Genomic DNA, 20,477 nt, shown 5'->3' on the forward strand with positions numbered 1-20,477 from the left:
CGATCGCCTGCAGGTGCCCTGACGTGCGGTCATGCCGAATCGGTTTCCACCGCTGTTACAGAGGTTCGTGGTTCGAACCTTCTAGCCACCCTGGTTTATACTGCGGGTGTATTAAAACTGTTTTAACTTTTTATTTTATGTTACCAGGCCAGGCCCACTGACCTACGTAGTTCTTTTTCAGAAGTGACTTGGACACAAATGACAGCTCATCGAAGTGGCTTGTCATCACGCGTACATTTATTACATCCAAATACTCTAAAACACGCGATGTTGATTATATATGTGGAGCTGAAAATCCGGAGGACCTGGAGAAAAATCCACACGGCCACGGGGAGAGAGATACATGCAAACTTCAAATATACAGCAGGCGTCAGCGTCGAGATCGAACCCACCACTTCTTGTATACCACGCGAGGTAGTTAGCACCTCGCCACCGGCAGCGCCTGTTATTAATCATTTAGCCTCGCGTGGTTTGTGTTCATGGTAGACATTAAAGATTCCCCCCCCCCCACGATGCGAATCGTGGGCGACACGGTCCACGAAAAACAAAAAACTTTCAACGATTATGAACAAAAAAAAACCCACGGAAATCGTCGATCCGTGAGATGTAGCCAGGACCCCTCCTATAATGAATGAGCGCCCGCGACTCGGCGACGACAAGTGAGCAGTGATGACGGTGGCCGGGCGAAATCGTCAAAAATGTCTTCGCTCCCGACTTGGCGACTGACACGAGAGCCTAGGCGCCCAGCAGCGCGAAGTCGGTCTGCAGGCACTCCGACGGTGACCCCGAGGTCACGGGCTCCAGGTCCTTCCTCAGGACGCTCAGCGTGCGCGAGCCGATGGAGATGGACGGGGCCAGGTGTGTGCTCAGCCCGGGGTACGCGGTAGTATCGAGAGGAGGAAGCACCGTCACGTCCTGGTGCAGAAGCACGCCTGGGATGGGGGGGGAGGGGTAGAGAGAGAACTTGACATCTCAACAAATAGGGGTAAGGGGCAAAGAGATCTCGACAAGAAGATGCTCCGACCGTAGCCGTGGTCGTTTCATCTCCGGACGTTTCGACAGCCAATCCTGGCACACCCCTTTAACCCCTGCCGGTTTCCGCACACGCCAGTTCCCTTGGCTTAGCTGTGTTCAGGAGGTCCTAATGATGGGCACGCAGTCCCCTCCTGCAGCACAGGGAACTTATTTTGCCACTCTGATCGCCTTTATATCGGCACGGGGGCCTAACCTCTCGCTCCCGATCCCTCTACGCCGTTGCGGCCGCTCTCTGATTGAGTCCGTCTCAAGTTCTCTTGGGTCCTCCTCCGGAGTGTAAGAAGGCCGCCTTTAAACTGGGATGTCGATGCAGCAGAGAGTCGCACGAGGAACGTCTTGAGACGCCAAGGTGGTGAGATGTTAACTACCTCGCCTGGCATACAGATAGGGGGTTTGATCCCAACCGTGACACCTATTGTATATTTTGGAGTTTGCCTGTGTCTCTCCCCGTGGTTGTATGAATTTGTATCCGGGTCCTCCGGTTTTTCCCTTCGCATTTATAATCAACATCACGCGATTAAGAGCATTTGGCTGCTGTAAACTTCCACGTGACAATACGCCGCTACTTCATTGAGCCATTATTTGTCATCGTCAGGTCGCTTCTGAAAAATATCTGTGCAGCTCAGTGGGGCCTTACCAGAGATCGCAATCGGGTACCCGATACCCGTACCCTACCCGATAGCCGGCTACCCGTACCCGGCCGGGTACGGGTAGGCCATGAGTCACTGGTGAGTAACCGTTTGTCACTCATTTCCCAACGTCTTGTCTCTTCTCACAATTCAAGTTCCTAGAATCAACCCACCCGCGCCTGCAACATGGCTTCATCCCAGAGGTCGCAATCGTGTACCCGTACCCTACCCGATACCCGGCTACCAGGCCGGGTATCGGGTAGGGTACGGGTACCCGTTTGCGACCCTGGTGCGGCCGGGTACGGGTAAGGAATCAAAACCAGTTTGCGACCTCTGGGCCTTACCCAGTCAAATAAAATAGTATAGTTCAGTTTCATAGTTTAGGAGCGAGAGGCTCCCAGGGAAATGTTGCGACGGCTGCGATGTTTCGCATTTCGGACGAAGGGAAATTTGTGATACATTTTTTTTAAAGGGCGCCGATACGGAGCTGGGACCTGCCACGGCGGTGTAAGGTTTGGCACATCGGACTGGCGTTCCCAACGGTCGCCGGCTCGATTCGACGCTCCGGCATGACAGTTGTGACAAATGGTGCAAGACTCCCGGTCCGCTCACTCACCCAGGAGCCCCGTGGTCGCTGGCGACAACCCCTGCGGATTCAGAACGGCCAGCGCCAGCTGATGTCGGCGCTGGGTGCCGTGCGTCGACACCACGATCTCCACGCCGCCGGCGACACTCACGATCACCGCCTTGCCCCGTTCCACACGAACAGTGACGTTGTCGATCTGGTAGTTGCTGTTCGTCTGCAGGGACACGCTCAAGCTGTGCGGCAGATTGAGGTGCAGGTGGGTGGCGGTGACGCCGATCTTCAGGCTGCCCTGGACGGTCGGGACCTGGATGTTGACCTCAGCATAGCCGTGCCAGCTGCCTCTGCGTTTGGTGCCCACCTTGGTGCTCACCGACACCCCTGCACCCATTGCACGGAATGTGCACAGCAGCGCGATGTTAAGCGGTGTGACAGTGGAATGTCCAGTGGTGTGACGATGGAACGTTCAGCGGTGTAACACTAAACGTTCAGTGGTGTGACGATGGAACGTTCAGTGACAGTGGAACATTTATCTTCTATGCAGTTCCTGAAGTTTGGAACAGACTTACTTTCGTTGCCTCTGCTTCCAATAGGGCAATCAATGCAAAAAATCATTCAAGAAACAAGTCAATTGAGTGAGCATATTTCAACAGATCAATGAGTCAATCAATCAAACATTTACCTAACCATTCAATTAACCGATTAACGAGGCAATCAAAACGTCAGTAGACCAAATCAATAAAGCAGTTCAATCAAATCAACATTATTCGACCTGGCGAAGACAGCCCTCCAAGACAAAATTCCTTGGGGGCTATACAAGGGTCACCGGGTCGACTGAATCACCGCGGTGGTGAGGCTGGGCTCACCCCCAGCTGTGTTCACAGATTACCCACCGACTCAAGCAAACCGACCAGGGCCCCGCGGACAACACGCGGACTGGAGGCCTACGTTGACGTCCTCCCCCCCCCTCCCCCGTAACGTGGTGATAATACACGCAGGGTGCTTCAAAACAATGTTTTGACACTTTTGAGAATATGCAACAAATGCCACGAGAAATGTGCCTCCTGACTCTGGAGACCACCTGGCACGCGTTGACAATGATAGCGAACAAGTTGAGAGACTCTGACTTTTTAAAGCTATTGACCTACATTTGTTATCACGTTACGGTGTACTATTATCCGTTCTTTCCCCATTAAAAACGATCGTCATCCCCCCCCCCCCCAATTTATTTTCTCCCGTGCTATCTGTGTAATATCACAATATGAAGAAAGCATTCTGAATTCCCGTAAAAGATCTCCAACCCCTCCTCCCGCCCCCACTACGTTGCGAATGGCACAAGGGAAAGCGGGTATCAGAGAAGTGTTTCTGAAATCTCTTATTTTGCTAAGTGACGCACACCCTGGTCCACGCATTGTGGAAGAGTGCTCCCTCGCTCGGACCGCTTGCCGCTCAATCCGACGCGGTGAATCCTCCGCGCTGGAGTTTGGCCCAAGTGAAATGCAGAACCGAGTCCGGATGCGATAGGGCTGCCCTTTTGTTGTTTGGGTACAATTGTCGCGCTTGAGAGCCCGGGTTTAATCGATCTGAACCGGGCGTCTCGGCTGCGCCAGCTCATAGCCCTGACCTCCGAAGCCTCAAAGGACGCCGCCTCAAATGAAATTCGAGAAAACACATTTGATTACTGCGCTCACGGGGGCCCCTATTCAATCGCCACCGAAAACCGGCGGCGATTGTTTAACAAAGCCTGACTCCGCCGATGGTGAGCCGTAAGGTCAAAGCCATTGCAGCATTTCCTCTGCTTGAACATGTGCCCCTGGTTTCACATAATAGTCTGGGAGGCCAGGTTAACGGACCTAAAGCGTATTGTATTTTTAATGCGGACCAAAGGACAGTGGCCTAGCTATTGTGTGGTGCAGCCGGAACTGTGGCCGGAGGGCCAGAGGTGCCCAGGTATGGCGGGGGGGGGGGGGGGAATTGGAGAGGGAGCGGCCCACTTCCTTCCTTGCACAGGGCCCACGCCAATCGTGCTCCACCACTTGGACTCATGGTTCCATTCCAGAGGCTCGTGCAGCCAGGCTAAGGCTGCCTTCGGGTTCACTGTTAATTCTAGAGGCTCGTAAAGCTCACAATAAGGCTTGGCCCTAGGGCTCCAGTTAGTGGCGTAGATGGAGAGTATGCAGGCGGTGCAACTGCACCCCCCCCCCCCGGTGCCCAGGCGCCAGGAGGGGGGTGTGGTAGGGAACTGGCGAACCCGGAGGGAACCCATGCAGAACAGGGGGAGAGAAAATGTAAAATCCACACAGGAAGGTGACCCAGGTCAGAGAATCGAACTCAGGGCCTTGGTGTTGTGAGGCACGAGTGTTGTTCTGCCTAACGACAGGTGTGGGGGTGTGTGTACACATGAATTTCCTGTTTGGAGGTTGAGTTTGGTCACGTGACCAGGAAGTTACGATTTGACAGCCTCTCAGCCATACGGCAGGGTATCGGTCATTACACAGAGTACAAAATAGTGGCACAAACAGCGTCCCAATCAAGACAGGTGCAACTGTTCATTGTGGGACTTGAAGAAGCATTGTCTGTAAGCTCGTTTATGTTCTTATAATACTGGGAATGCTGTTATAATGTTAGAATGGCCGTTATAATGCTGTAAATGCCTTTATAATGCTGTTAAATTGTTATAATAAATATGAGGCCTAGTCAACAACGAAGCCTGCCACTTGCCTTATTGTGAATGTTACCTGTAATTGAATAAGTCGAGTCAGACTCGTACCCATGTAACCTTATTGCGATCTTTAGAGCAAGGATGACGAAATATCTCATCCACAGTTCAGTGTTACGTGTGGTACTGTACATTTGGGCTGCAGTATGGTGATCACACGATGTGCCCTTACTTAACACAGTAGCTTACTCTCTTGTATAGTGGTTCAGTACTAATGTGGGTGCCTGGTCCATCCAGGATCTATTGTTGAGTTTCATGTTATCTAAGACAATGTTATGATGCTGTAGTGTTCATTCATTGTATTGATATTTCCAAGTATTAACATATGCTGTATTTGTGCTGTGTTTTTCCATCAGTTTTACCTCGTTCAATTAATTAAATACGTTTGGAGTCGGATGTTGACCCTGGCTCTGAAGGTTTATTGAATGCGAGGTTATCTACTTGGACAGTGGTGCAACGCAGCGCACAGCGAGGCTGAGATAAGTGTGCCAACCCGATGAAAGCCATTGATTGATGGTTTGGTGGTAATGATGAAGATGTTGATGTCGATGATATTTAGATGATGATGATGGCTCTAGGTAGCGATGATTGCTGGATGTGTTCACGATCCACCATTGGGATGACAGATACCAGTCGTTAAATATAATAGAATAATGATGGAGTTTAATTGATTACGATAATTCTGACGATTGTTTGAGGATGACTGAAGAATGATGTTGATGACATTAATGATTGCGTGCATTTCATTCAGTCATTTCTCGGAAGTAAAAGGCAACGGGGGAGGCCGCGCGTGGCACAGTTTTGCCGCCGGCTATCATTGGTGTGGCGGCGGTCGTGTCGCTACGGTTCTCTGCGGTGAGCAATGACGTCTTTAAAAACAGCGGCGCTGGCGCTACGCACCCCCCCCCCCCCCCCCCCCTAAAGAAAACAAACGCCGAGCCGCTCGCGGGGAACGGGACACCCAGCACCCGGCGACTTGCAGTCCGTCTCGGAAACGGGGAAAGGGTGAACGGTGAGTGTTTTATACATGCGCAATGTCTGAAAATGACCCCATGCGAACGAGCAGCCTGGCGGCTATTTTGAAAATAAAAAACCAAGGTCTCCCGATTGACCGAAAGGGGCCTCCGCTGGGATTGGTCGGGAGGCAGGCTTTGATGAGGTTAGAGGAAAAGAGGTTGGAGGAAAAGGGGGTTGTGAGAAGAGAGAAGATCCGTTTTTGAAAGGAGGACAGGGATTGGCTAAGGGGAAAAACAGGGACAGGAATGTTCGAGAGAGGCTCAAGGAGCGTGGACGTTCGAAGGGAGACGAAGTCCAAGCCACAAGAACAAGCCTGGGCCTAGACAGCGCTGTGTCCGAATTAGAGGCAACGTAAATAATTACACGTGCCGGCGTCACTTCACACGCAATAGGAGACCAGAGCACCACGTGTGCGCGATGGGGCAACGCTCGATCCCGCCGCCTGGCTTCCGTTGACATTAAAAGAGGGACAAGGAATGTTTTCCCCCGTGTCCACACTCAGCTTCCCATTTCTAGCCCCGCCCACTTCCCCACCCCCAGCCTCACGTCCTCTTGCGCTCACACGGCCCTCCCCCTACCCCACACCCCCCCCCTCTCCCCCCCCCCCTTGCTCCTCCCACCTTTCTTACCTATATAACCTCTTGCCACGGCAGCTCTACCGCCTACCTCAGTATTTTCTTGCTGTGGGTGTTCCACCTGATGAGGATCGCTTGTGTTGCGATCGACACGTCGTGATTTGTTTTATTTTATTTTATTTCTACCTACGTGACTTTACAGAAAGAACCAAAGAGTATTAATAGATTTCCCCGCCCTCGTCCCAAACGGGCAGCCCGTTCCAAACGTGACGCCGCTAATCACCCAACTGGGATCGCTCATCGCAACGTCGCCCCCCCCACCACCAAAACTGCGAAAACTGTGCAGCGTGTGTGTACGTACGTTGAACTTCTTCGCCACCATACGTAGCCGACCGTGCTAACGTGTACGCGCGTGTTCAAATAATCGACAATGTATTTAACAAAGGTGATGTGTTTTTGCCTTTTCCTGCACTTTGGTCTACCGTTCTGGTTTGTTTTTTTAAATCATTTATATTAAGTTCACTTGCTTGCTTGCTTGCGCGCTTACGACCGTGCAAATCTTTCGGTCGTTTTTTAACCCACTTCCCGTGATCCAATCGAGCTGACATTTTGCACAGACTCGTTGTGCGTGACAATTTATTTTCGTGGAAACATTTTTCCAAAAGTTTACTTTTTAGGAAACATTTTTTTCTATTTAATTACCAATTGCTTAATGGTGGCAGGCAATCATCTGACCCATAGGTGGCAGCCATCTCAAGCCAGAGGACGAGAGGACTCTAGCCGCCACGCATATAAAGGATTTATAGTGAAAAACTTTGTTTTTACGGGTTAATTTTTAACTGTTGTCGTAACGTTCTTACCGCGTCTGTGAGAAAAGAGCTTCATAGCTCCTCGGATTCCTCCTGCCGTATAAACGTTGTGATTGTGAGTCTAGGCCGTGTGTGCGACAAACGGCTCGTGGTGGGGGCCCTGCACCGTGAGCTTGACCAGCACCAATACCAACCTCTGGCAATGGTATTTGTTGCTGTGTTCTGATTCTTAAAATTTATATATATACACACACACACTTCTTCTTGGTTCTTTCGGTAAAGTCACGTAGAATGGAAATAATAAAGTAATAAAATAAAACATAATAAAATAATTCTCACGACGTTTCGGCCACAACGCAAGCAGCCGTTGTTGTGGCCGAAACGTCGTGAGAATTATTTTATTATGTTTTATTTGATTATTTCCATTCTACGTGACTTTACCGAAAGAACCAAGAAGATGAATCCCTGCAGTCACGAAAGCTTTAAATCGAAACACACTTGTTCAAACATCGACAACATATTAAATAAAATTGACGGTACGTTAAATAAGTGTATTCAATGTGTCATCGATTTTTGAGCATATGTTCAAAGAAAAATCAATCGTTGCAATACAAATCGTTGCCATACCAACTGTTGTTATTCTTATTCATGACCGTGTCACCTGACTGGGTGTCCTCCAAGAGCACGATTGTCTGTCTGTCCGAGCCGTGCGATGAGAAGCAGAGCGTGATGTCTTTGCTCGGAAGGTGGAGAACCGTGGGAGGATGTTCTGCGTGGCACGGGGAGAGGGCGGGAGGCGGCAGGGTTCAGGCTGGAGATGTGTAGACGAGGGGGTTGCAGCGCCGTGCCACGCACACACAGCGACACCCACTGGGCACAGCTTGAAAATAGGTTTTCCCCTTTTTTCTGGCAACAAAACAGGTGTTAAGATATTAATATTCTTTTGGTTATTTCGGTAAAGTCACGTAGAAGGGAAATAATAAAATAATAAAAATATAAAAACAATAAAAAATTCTCACGATGTTTCGACTGCAACACAAGCAATCATCATCACGTGTGAAATCCACAGCAATAAAATGTTCTCAATCCACAGACATTTTTTTTTTCTAATTTTCTTGCTGTGGAATTCACACCTGATGATGATTGCTTGTGTTGCAGTCGAAACGTCGTGAGCATTTTTATTGTTTTTATATTTTTATTATTTTATTATTTCCCTTCTACGTGACTTTACCGAAAGAACCAAGAATATGAATCCCTGCAGTCACGAAAGCTTTAAAACAGCTGTGTTAAGATGTTACATCACCCAAGTGAAACCTTTTACAAGGAATCATGTCTGCATTAGCCACAAAACTTGTGGTAAAAAATCGTCCAAAATCGCGTGACGTCATTTATGGATGGCCCCAGACTCTAAACGCGTGATGTTGATTTTAAATGTGGAGGGAAAAACCAGAAAACCCGGAGAAAAATCCACACGACCACGGGGAGAGAGACACCGCAAACTCCAAATAGACAGCAGGCGTCGTCAGGGTCAGGATTGAACCCACGACCTCCTGTGTACCAGGCGAGGTGGTTAACATCTAGCCACCGTGGCGCCCTACCTGCTGTGATGGAGCCTCTGGAAGAGGTGGTGACGCTGGGAACCATGGTGGCTGTACACAGACAAAGACAAAGACAAAGATCCCCCGTATAGCCTTGACCGACTTTTGGGGCAAGTGCTGTGAGCAAGCACCTGTTAGGGCCGCCACGAGGTTATTTCATCAACATTGAAAAGAAACAATACATTTTAAGTTAGATATCTACTGCTGAGTACACTGCCCCAGGTTCGTCCAAAAGTCAGGATACATAGCGTGATTTAATTTAGTTAAACGGTTGCATTAAAACATATTAATTGCTTAGTCTTTAAGTAATTTTTTTGATATATATCTGTCATCATCAATATAAATGTTCTTCATTTTCGGAAGGTGTTTTAAAAAATGTAAATAAAATTTACCGAAGACGAACGAGTTGAATTAGTTTGCAGGTACACATGATAAATAAAGGCAGCTGTAATATTTTAAAAAAAATTTAAGTCCTAAATTAATTTCAAAAGATATTTTGTGCGTACCTTGATGTTAATGGAAGTAAGTTTGAACATTTGTTAAAATTTCCAATTGTTGAAACAAATATAATAACCTGACGTGTGCTGACCCTTGTGCGATACTGAATTGAGCAAGGCAACTCTAAGGACTTGGGATAAGAGAGACGATGATGATGGGAGGGTTATCCACGGTAGGGCGTGTTGGGGTTAGACCGCGTCAATTTAAATGTCGTGTCGTTAAACGCGCCACCACCCGACGCAGCCAATTAGTAAGGTTTGTCACGTTAACAAACCGTGCCAATTAGTTCCGAGTTCAGTATGCTGGTGTGTTGGAGAGTAAACCCACGACGTTTACAATTTACTTGGGGAGCGGTGGTGCAGCGGTTAGTGCTACGCTGCGCTGCGAACCTGGCGACCCGGGTTCGATTCCCGCTTACGGCCAACACCCAGTGACGATTATCTGAAGCGGTCCTGGGCCTCCCCTAAGTAAGTGTAGTGTGAGTAGTGAGTGTAGTTTGAGTGGTGAGTGTAGTGTGAGTGGTGAGTGTATGGTGAGTGGTGAGTGTATTGTGAGTGGTGAGTGTAGTGTGAGTGGTGAGTGTAGTGTGAGTGGTGAGTGTAGTGTGAGTGGTGAGTGTATTGTGAGTGGTGAGTGTATTGTGAGTGGTGAGTGTAGTGTGAGTGGTGAGTGTATTGTGAGTGGTGAGTGTAGTGTGAGTGATGAGTGTATTGTGAGTGGTGAGTGTAGTGTGAGTGGTGAGTGTTATGTGAGTGGTGAGCGTAGTGTGACATGATTCCTTTTACAAGGAATCATGTCTGCATTAGCCACAAAACTTGTGGTAAAAAATCGTCCAAAATCGCGTGACGTCATTTATGGACGGCCCCAGACTCTAAACGCGTGATGTTGATTTTAAATGTGGAGGGAAAAACCAGAAGACCTGGAGAAAAATCCACGCGACCACGAGGAGAGAGACACCGCAAACTCCAAATAGACAGCAGGCGTCGTCAGGGTCGGGATCGAACCCACGACCTCCTGTGTACCAAGCGAGGTAGTGAACATCTCCTAGCCACCGTGATGATGATGAGAGAGACGCAGACTCCAAATATACAGCAGCAGCTGGCCTCGTCAGGGTCGGGATCGAACCCACGACCTCCTGTGCACCAGGCGATGTAGTTAACATCTCCTAGCCACCGTGATGATGATGAGAGAGAGACGTAGCCTCCAAATATACAGGAGCAACAGCAGGTGTCATCAGGGTTGGGGTCGAACCCACGACCTCCTGTGTACCAGGCGAGGTGAGTTAACATCTCCTAGCCACCGTGATGATGATGAGAGAGGGACGCAGACTCCAAATATACAGCAGCAGCAGGCGTCGTCAGGGTCGGGGTCGAACCCACGACCTCCTGTATACCAGGCGAGGTGGTTAACATCTCCTAGCCACCGTGGCGCCCTACCTGCTGTGATGGAGTCTCCGGAAGAGGTGGTGACGCTGGGAACCATAGTGGCTGTACACAGACAAAGACAAAGATCCCCCGTATAGCCTTGACCGACTTTTGGGGCAAGTGCTGTGAGCAAGCACCTGTTAGGGCCGCCACGAGGTTATTTCATCAACATTGAAAAGAAACAATACATTTTAAGTTAGATATCTACTGCTGAGTACACTGCCCCAGGTTCGTCCAAAAGTCAGGATACATAGCGTGATTTAATTTAGTTAAACGGTTGCATTAAAACATATTAATTGCTTAGTCTTTAAGTAATTTTTTTATATATATCTGTCATCATCAACATAAATGTTATTCATTTTCGGAAGGTGTTTAAAAATGTAAATAAAATTAACCGAAGACGAACGAGTTGAATAAGTTTGCAGGTACACATGATGAATAAAGGCAGCTGTAATCTTTAAAAAAAAAATTAAGTCCTAAATTAATTTAAAAATATATTTTGTGCGTACCTTATTGTTAAAGGAAGTAAGTTTGAACATTTGTTAAAATTTCCAATTGTTGAAACAAATATAATAACCTGACGTGTGCTGACCCTTGTGTGATACTGAATTGAGCAAGGCAACGCTAAGGACTTGGGATAAGAGAGACGATGATAATGGGAGGGTTATCCACGGTAGGGCGTGTTGGGGTTAGACCGCGTCAATTGAAATGTCGTGTTGTTAAACGCGCCACCACCCGGCGCAGCCAATAAGTAAGGTTTGTCACGTTAACAAACCGTGCCAATTAGTTCCGAGTTCAGCACGCTGGTGTGTTGGAGAGTAAACCCACGACGTTTACAATTTACTTGGGGAGCGGTGGTGCAGCGGTTAGCGCTATGCTGCGCTGCGAACCTGGCGACCCGGGTTCGATTCCCGCTTACGGCCAACACCCAGTGACGATTATCTGAAGCGGTCCTGGGCCTCCCCTAAGTAAGTGTAGTGTGAGTAGTGAGTTTAGTTTGAGTGGTGAGTTTAGTTTGAGTGGTGAGTGTGGTGTGAGTGGTGAGTGTAGTGTGTGTGGTGAGTGTAGTGTGAGTGGTGAGTGTAGTGTGAGTGGTGAGTGTAGTGTGTGTGGTGAGTGTAGTGTGAGTGGTGAGTGTAGTGTGTGTGGTGAGTGTAGTGTGAGTGGTGAGTGTAGTGTGAGTGGTGAGTGTAGTGTGAGTGGTGAGTGTAGTGTGAGTGGTGAGTGTAGTGTGTGTGGTGAGTGTAGTGTGAGTGGTGAGTGTGGTGTGAGTGGTGAGTGTGGTGTGAGTGGTGAGTGTAGTGTGAGTGGTGAGTGTGGTGTGTGTGGTGAGTGTAGTGTGAGTGGTGAGTGTAGTGTGAGTGGTGAGTGTAGTGTGTGTGGTGAGTGTAGTGTGAGTGGTGAGTGTAGTGTGAGTGGTGAGTGTAGTGTGAGTGGTGAGTGTAGTGTGAGTGGTGAGTGTGGTGTGTGTGGTGAGTGTAGTGTGAGTGGTGAGTGTAGTGTGAGTGGTGAGTGTAGTGTGTGTGGTGAGTGTAGTGTGAGTGGTGAGTGTAGTGTGAGTGGTGAGTGTAGTGTGTGTGGTGAGTGTAGTGTGAGTGGTGAGTGTAGTGTGAGTGGTGAGTGTAGTGTGAGTGGTGAGTGTGGTGTGTGTGGTGAGTGTAGTGTGAGTGGTGAGTGTAGTGTGAGTGGTGAGTGTAGTGTGTGTGGTGAGTGTAGTGTGAGTGGTGAGTGTAGTGTGAGTGGTGAGTGTAGTTTGAGTGGTGAGTGTAGTGTGAGTGGTGAGTGTAGTGTGAGTGGTGAGTGTAGTGTGAGTGGTGAGTGTAATGTGAGTGGTGAGTGTAGTGTGAGTGGTGAGTGTAGTGTGAGTGGTGAGTGTAGTGTGAGTGGTGAGTGTAGTGTGTGTGGTGAGTGTAGTGTGTGTGGTGAGTGTTGTGTGAGTGGTGAGTGTAGTGTGAGTGGTGAGTGTAGTGTGTGTGGTGAGTGTAGTGTGAGTGGTGAGTGTAGTGTGTGTGGTGAGTGTTGTGTGAGTGGTGAGTGTAGTGTGAGTGGTGAGTGTAGTGTGAGTGGTGAGTGTAGTGTGAGTGGTGAGTGTAGTGTGAGAGGTGAGTGTAGTGTGAGTGGTGAGTGTAGTGATGAGTGTAGTGTGAGTGGTGAGTGTAGTTATTAAACTCGAGCCACGACTGATGTCCATCTGTCATCACCTTGCATCTCGTACATGTCAAACGCGTCTGCAAATCACAGAAACACGACAGATGTGTGAGCCTCCCCAACCCTCAATCACCCCCATTCCCCCCCACCCTCCATTATAAGTCGACGATTGCCAGTACGAGCCAGCCAGTGAGTATTATTAATTGCTTATTTACACAGAAAAGCCTCGTTGAGTTGCAACGATTATTTTAAAGAGGGTCCTGCCACGCTTTCACCATTGGGCAATATTGCCTCGAGTAACCCCGCCCCATGGAGTAATTTGCAGGTAACCTGGGCAGCGATGGGAAGCTGCGGCCAAAAGCAGTGACATTGGGTGGGGGTGGTGTTGTTTTTTAGTTATGAGAGGAAATCGGAGAACGGGTTCGGAAACTCGTGCAGATCTGGGGGAGAACGTACATACTCCACTCACTCTCTCTACATCAGATGGAGAACACACTGACTCCACTCTCTCTCTCTAGATCAGGGGGTGAATGGGTCAGGGTGTGTGTGTGAATGGGTCGGGGGGTGTGGGTGAATGGGTCGGGGTGTGTGGGTGAATGGGTCGGGGCGCGTGTGTGAATGGGTCGGGGTGTGTGTGTGAATGGGTCGGGGTGTGTGTGTGAATGGGTCGGGGTGTGTGGGTGAATGGGTCGGGGTGTGTGGGTGTATGGGTCGGGGTGTGTGGGTGTGTGTGTGAATGGGTCGGGGTGCGCGGGTGAATGGGTCTGGGTGTGTGTGTGAATGGGTCAGGGTGTGTGGGTGAATGGGTCGGGGTGTGTGGGTGAATGGGTCTGGGTGTGTGTGTGAATGGGTCGGGGTGTGTGGGTGAATGGGTCGGGGTGCGTGTGTGAATGGGTCGGGGTGTGTGGGTGAATGGGTCGGGGTACGTGGGTGAATGGGTCGGGGTGCGTGGGTGAATGGGTCGGGGTGCGTGTGTGAATGGGTCGGGGTGCGTGGGTGAATGGGTCGGGGTGTGTGTGTGAATGGGTCGGGGTGTCTGTGTGAATGGGTCGGGGTGTGTGGGTGAATGGGTCGGGGTGTGTGGGTGTATGGGTCTGGGTGTGTGAATGGGTCAGGGTGTGTGGGTGAATGGGTCGGGGTGTGTGGGTGAATGGGTCTGGGTGTGTGTGTGAATGGGTCGGGGTGTGTGGGTGAATGGGTCGGGGTGCGTGTGTGAATGGGTCGGGGTGTGTGGGTGAATGGGTCGGGGTGCGTGGGTGAATGGGTCGGGGTGCGTGGATGAATGGGTCGGGGTGCGTGTGTGAATGGGTCGGGGTGCGTGGGTGAATGGGTCGGGGTGCGTGTGTGAATGGGTCGGGGTGTGTGTGTGTATGGGTCGGGGTGTGTGGGTGAATGGGTCGGGGTGCGTGGGTGAATGGGTCGGGGTGCGTGGGTGAATGGGTCGGGGTGCGTGGGTGAATGGGTCGGGGTGCGTGTGTGAATGGGTCGGGGTGTGTGGGTGAATGGGTCGGGGTGCGTGGGTGAATGGGTCGGGGTGTGTGTGTGTATGGGTCGGGGTGTGTGGGTGAATGGGTCGGGGTGTGTGGGTGAATGGGTCGGGGTGCGTGGGTGAATGGGTCGGGGTGCGTGTGTGAATGGGTCGGGGTGTGTGGGTGAATGGGTCGGGGTGCGTGGGTGAATGGGTCGGGGTGTGTGTGTGTATGGGTCGGGGTGTGTGGGTGAATGGGTCGGGGTGCGTGGGTGAATGGGTCGGGGTGCGTGGGTGAATGGGTCGGGGTGCGTGGGTGAATGGGTCGGTGTGCGTGGGTGAATGGGTCGGGGTGCGTGGGTGAATGGGTCGGGGTGCGTGGGTGAATGGGTCGGGGTGCGTGTGTGTATGGGTCGGGGTGTGTGTGTGTATGGGTCGGGGTGTGTGGGTGAATGGGTCGGGGTGCGTGGGTGAATGGGTCGGGGTGCGTGTGTGAATGGGTCGGGGTGCGTGGGTGAATGGGTCGGGGTGTGTGGGTGAATGGGTCGGGGTGCGTGGGTGAATGGGTCGGGGTGCGTGGGTGAATGGGTCGGGGTGCGTGTGTAAATGGGTCGGGGTGCGTGGGTGAATAGGTCGGGGTGCGTGGGTGAATGGGTCAAGGTGCGTGGGTGAATGGGTCGGGGTGCGTGGGTGAATGGGTCGGGGTGCGTGGGTGAATGGGTCGGGGTGCGTGGGTGAATGGGTCGGGGTGCGTGGGTGAATGGGTCGGGGTGCGTGGGTGAATGGGTCGGGGTGCGTGTGTGTATGGGTCGGGGTGTGTGTGTGTATGGGTCGGGGTGTGTGGGTGAATGGGTCGGGGTGCGTGGGTGAATGGGTCGGGGTGCGTGTGTGAATGGGTCGGGGTGCGTGGGTGAATGGGTCGGGGTGCGTGGGTGAATGGGTCGGGGTGCGTGGGTGAATGGGTCGGGGTGCGTGTGTGAATGGGTCGGGGTGCGTGGGTGAATGGGTCGGGGTGCGTGGGTGAATGGGTCGGGGTGTGTGTGTGAATGGGTCGGGGTGTGTGTGTGAATGGGTCGGGGTGTGTGGGTGAATGGGTAGGGGTGTGTGTGTGTGTACAGCCAGCGTGTGTAAGCCAATGTGTGTGTGTGGAGCCAGTGCCTGTGTGTGTAAGCCAGCGCGCGTGTGTGTGTAGCGTCAGTTTCTGAGCGTGATCGTTACCATCAATCGTGTCGAAGGATGGAAGCCCTGGAGACCACATTGGAGGAGAAGTATCTCCAGGGACTGAAAAGAGTTGAGGTCCAGGTGGGCCCCTCTGCCCGAAGCTGGCGTAGCCGATGTTGTGCGACGTTGGTGGAGAATGCACTCGTGACCGACTGCTGCCGGGGTGGCTGGCGATGTGCCCGCTGCCGGAGAGCCAGCGGCCGCTTTGCCTGCCGACGTGTTTGCTCGATCCTCCCCGAGCTGACGAAAAAACACGGTGCATTGAAAGCCGGGATGGGGGGGGGGCACGGCAAATTGGGAGAGATGCTCAACCTGACACCCTCTCGATCATCGCTTCCTTCTGCTAGATCCCAAGAGTTGTTGCGTTCTTGAGACCCGAGATGACATCCAAAGGAACCGCTATTACAGCACCATCATCATCATTATCACCACCACCACCATCTCAGCTCTTCTCTTCCCTTTTGGTCGTCAGTCTCTGGTTGCCACTCCTATGCCCGTCTCGGTAACTTTCCCTCTTCGAACCCTACACGCATGTGATGGTGGTGATGATGAGACTGTAATAGTGGTGTTGTGATGTTAACTACCTCGCCTGGTATGGAGGAGGTTGTGGGTTTGATCCCGACCCTGACGCCTGCTGTATATTTGGAGTTTGCGTGTCTCTCTCTCTCTCTCTCATCATCTCCACGGTGGCTATGAGATGTTAACTACTTTGCCTGGTATGCAGGAGGTCGTGGTTTCGATTCCGACCCCCCTGATGCCTGCTGTATATTTTGAGTTTGCGTGTCTCTCTCTCTCTCCCCGTGGTCGTGTGGATTTTTTCTTCAGGTCCTCCGGTTTTTTCGCCCCACGTTTAGCAACGTGCATCAAAGTTAATTATATCATTTTTCCGCTATATATTTCCACGTGAAAAGCCACTTTCCTCAGCTATCATTTGTGGCCAGGTCGCTTCTGAAAATAAGTTAAGACATCAGTGGGCTTTGCCTGGTAGGGTGGGGATTGTTTAGTGTTGTATTTGTCTGCGTTTGTGTGATTTGTTTACTTTTCTTGTACTTTGCAATACTATCGTGTTCCTGTAACTGTTGGTTGTTTGAACGTTCGTACCCCGTGCCCCAACTGGACATTTGTGAAAAAGAGCTTCATAGGTCATCGGATTCTTCCAGCATAAATACATATTCTGCTTCTGTGTCCCACTTATCACAACCCTCCTCCCTCTTCCTACTTGCATTGACTCCAAACTCCTTGCCTCATTCAAACCCCCAAGTCACCTACCTCATTCTCCTCCACCCCGTGCATGTCCCTACCCCACCACGACCTTCCCTGGACAATGACGATCCCAAGCTGTAACACGCCGGCACCGCACACCGTCCACTCGTTCTCGCCGGGAGAGAGAGCGAGAGGATAGAGGCGCGAGGGGGAACCACAGACGAGCGGGAAGGCAGCGGCAGCCACGCCACCCCAAATTCCCCCCCCCCCCGCCCGCCTGCCCGCCCAAGCTCTGTAGTCCTCTATATATGACGGTGTTATCAGCTGATTAGTCCACGTGGGAGTTTCCATGTGGGAGTAAACCGGAACACCCAGAGAAAACCCACACGTGCAAGGGGGCAACACTCTATCCCATGCGGACGGAACCGGTTGGGTTTCACATTTTTCGTGCCGCATCCTCATGGCGACCCACGGTACGGCACCTCCTTTGACGCCCGCGGGAAGGGAATTTCACAGCGCTTGTGTGATCCACCAACCCTCGCTGCCTCCACGGTGCCGGATTACAGGCCATGTGCGCCACCACCAAAACACAAAGACACCGAAGCCGGGCCATCGAGCGAAGCTGCCTTGTGTCCTGTCACCCACCTCCCCGGCGGGTACTCCGCACGGTTAAACTCAGCCGGTTGTCGGACTTACACATTTCCACGGCCAATTTTAGTTGTCTCTCCGTAGGATGACGACTGCCGATGTCCCGCAACGTGCTTCTTATTTTGTCTCCCCTCCACCCCCACGCCAGGGGAGATGACAATCGGATAAGGGGTCGGAGTGGCAAACGTCGGGGACTGAGAGCAGTGGGCACAGCGAGCCGCAACTCGGTGGGCCGAGGTGCGTGCAGGCGCGAGCCGCGCCAAGGATCGCGTCGCGCCGCTGGTGAGGCACCTGTTAAGAGCAGCTTGGTGTCGCGGACCGGAGCGACGGGGCGATCGACCACATCATCGGCGGTGGCGGTGGCGCCTGCGGACGGATTCGCAGGGGGCGGCACGTTGCGAGGGCGGCACTTCCCCGGCTCTCGCTTTAACGACAGCCCCCGTGACCAAACGTGAAATTACTTTCGACTAAGCTATCAGGAAGGTAATTAACGATTGTGCTCATTTACCCAGGAAAGCCTCGCCGAGTCTCAAGGTTCTGTTTTCAAGAGGGTCCTGGAAGGTAATAGGAAAAACCCGGAGGACACCCATGGGGCACCACGGTGGCGAGATGTTAACTACCTCGCCGGGTATGCGGGAGGCTGTCGGTTCGAGCCCGACTCTGACGCCTGCCGTCCGGGTCTTCCGGTTTTTCTCTCCACATTTAGAATCAACATCACGTGTTTAAGAGTATTTAGCTGCGATACACTGCCACGTGATGAGCCACTTCGTTGAGCTATCATTTGTGGGCAGGTCGCTTCTCAAAAGGAACTGTATAGCTGGTAAAATAGAAACTTGGTTTAGGTTATAAAATAGGTGGAGAAAATACGAATGCCAGGCAGAAATGCGCCCGAGTCGTGAGTTGAACTCGGGTTTCTTGCCGCGCCGGCAGCGCGGGCATTACAAAAGGAGCCACGCTGCTGCCAGCCAACAACGCCGGGTTGGTGCTCGGTTGGGTCACACTTGCCTTCGGCCTCGACTTCGAGGGTCGTTTCCGGCTTGGGCTCATCGCCTCCCTTGTCCTGTTCACCGTCGTCTGGCACGGTCACCACCATCGACGTGAGTGGCGTCACGAACCCGTAGCGCAGCGACAGCGCCAGCGTCTCGTTGTCGAGACGCCCCTTCGTTGCATCGTCGGTCGCCGACACCTTCTCCTTCAGCAGCTGCTTGATGGTCAGGAAAGCCCACAGTCGCTCCGTGTGGCTCGGCGGCTCGGGGGGCCCGGGGGTCGGCGGCAACGGCCGCGGCGGGAACGGCCGCGGCGGGAACGGCCGCGGCCACGGTGGCATGACGCACTCCACCGCGAGCGAGGTGGGGCCGCTCTCGCTCAGCCCCTCGACGGTCGCGACGAGGCTGCCCGTGTCGCCCCGCACGCGCCCCGCCACCACGATCTCCGAGCCGCTGAAGTAGTTGGGGAAGGTGCTGCGCGTGAGTGCCGCCACCTCGTTGCCGGTGTACCTGACGACGACGTTGGACAGCAGCGGCGTGCCCACCTCGTCGTAGAAGCCCTTGAGCTGCAGCGTCGCGTCCACGTCCTCGAAGATCTTGCGCGCGAAGCCCGAGTTGGGCAGCGCGAGCTTCTCCAGGAAGTTGAACTCGACATCCTGGCCGAAGCCCAGGCAGTAGAGGCTGTAGAGGCCGGCGATGACCGAGCGTGCGTTCTTGATGATGACCTCCACGTTTGTCTCGCCCACCGTCGGCTGCCCGTCCGTGAGCAGGATAATGAGGGGGACGCTCATTTCCTTGCTTACCTCCTGGTATTTGAGGAGGCTCACGGCCTCGGACAGGGCATCCTTTATGTTTGTCCCTGTGGGGGGTTGTGCGTGGGGCAGAGGTCGCAAACGGGTTTTGATTCCTTACCCGTACCCGGCCGCACCAGGGTCGCAAATGGGTACCCGTACCCGTACCCGGCCGGGTACGGGTACCCGTTCCCTACCCGTACCCTACCCGAAATGAGTGACAAACGGTTACTCACCAGTGACTCACGGCCTACCCATACCCGTACCCGGCCGCACCAGGGTTGCAAACGGGTACCCGTACCCGTACCTGGCCGGGTACGGGTAGCCGGGTATCGGGTAGGGTACGGGTATCGGGTACCCGGTTGCGACCTCTGGCGTGGGGTCATGTGCAGCAGACAAGTGCGCAAAGGTAAGAGGCAAAGGAGGCGGATGGACGGGGAGGCGAGGCGGATGGGAGAAGCGAGCGCACAAGACGGGAAGCGCACACGCGAGGCAGATGGAAGGCAGGCAGACAGGAGACGCAGGACAGAGACGCACGAGATGGAGGGACGGGGCACACAGGTGAGAGGTGGGCAAGAGAAACAGAAGAGCAGACACACGCACAGGAGATAGGAGACAGACAGGAGACACAGAGCCCTACCCCGCCCCGAGCAGCCCGCCGTGTGTCTGGTTGTGTCTGATGTGGGGAGCGGTGCTGTAGTAGCAGTTAGCGCTATGCCGCGCTACGAACAAAGGCGACCCGAGTTCGATTCCCACTCGTGGCCAACGCCGGTAACGATAATTTGAACCAATCCTGGACCTCCCCTAGGTCGACTCGGCCTCAATTGAGTACCCGGTGCGGTGTGTAAACATCGCCACTGGGGGAAACAAAGGTGGACGAGCGTGGTGCTGGCCACCCACCCCCTCGTGTACCGTTTCAGGCCATCATAGGTGCTACTTGCTAACAGCACTTGCCCCAACAGTCTGTTAAGGCTACACGGGGGATATTTGTCTCTGTCTTTGATGCGCCAGCCTACCACGGCAGAAAAAGTGTCGCGGCCACCACGCCTCGATTAGCCCGTTAGTCCTCAATAGAGAGGCTCCCGTGACTCCTTCCCCTCCCCTCCCCCAGGGGAACCGAGTGTC

At 52.6% G+C, this 20,477-nt stretch overlaps 1 protein-coding gene across 3 annotated transcripts in view; it reads right to left on the reverse strand.

Moving 5' to 3' along the window:
* Positions 1-219: 219 nt before the first annotated feature.
* The window catches only part of LOC144731224 (inter-alpha-trypsin inhibitor heavy chain H4-like), a 33,482-nt gene continuing 13,224 nt past the window's right edge, over positions 220-20,477 (reverse strand). The window contains exons 9-17 of one of the 3 annotated variants that reach the window (XM_078612232.1): positions 18,581-19,420; positions 17,867-17,941; positions 15,722-15,964; positions 13,089-13,115; positions 10,900-10,950; positions 8,966-9,016; positions 8,029-8,136; positions 2,281-2,628; positions 220-932 (exon numbers count right to left, since the gene is read on the reverse strand). In XM_078612232.1, coding sequence (XP_078468358.1) covers positions 736-932; positions 2,281-2,628; positions 8,029-8,136; positions 8,966-9,016; positions 10,900-10,950; positions 13,089-13,115; positions 15,722-15,964; positions 17,867-17,941; positions 18,581-19,420 — 1,940 coding nt within the window. In that variant the 3' untranslated portion in view covers positions 220-735. The remainder of the gene's footprint in view (positions 933-2,280; positions 2,629-8,028; positions 8,137-8,965; positions 9,017-10,899; positions 10,951-13,088; positions 13,116-15,721; positions 15,965-17,866; positions 17,942-18,580; positions 19,421-20,477) is intronic. The other 2 variants (XM_078612235.1, XM_078612234.1) reach the window with 2 other exon arrangements.

Source organism: Lampetra planeri, chromosome 38 (genome assembly GCF_965212315.1).
Source record: "Lampetra planeri chromosome 38, kcLamPlan1.2.h2, whole genome shotgun sequence".
In the NCBI taxonomy this organism is placed as follows: Eukaryota; Metazoa; Chordata; class Hyperoartia; order Petromyzontiformes; family Petromyzontidae; genus Lampetra; species Lampetra planeri.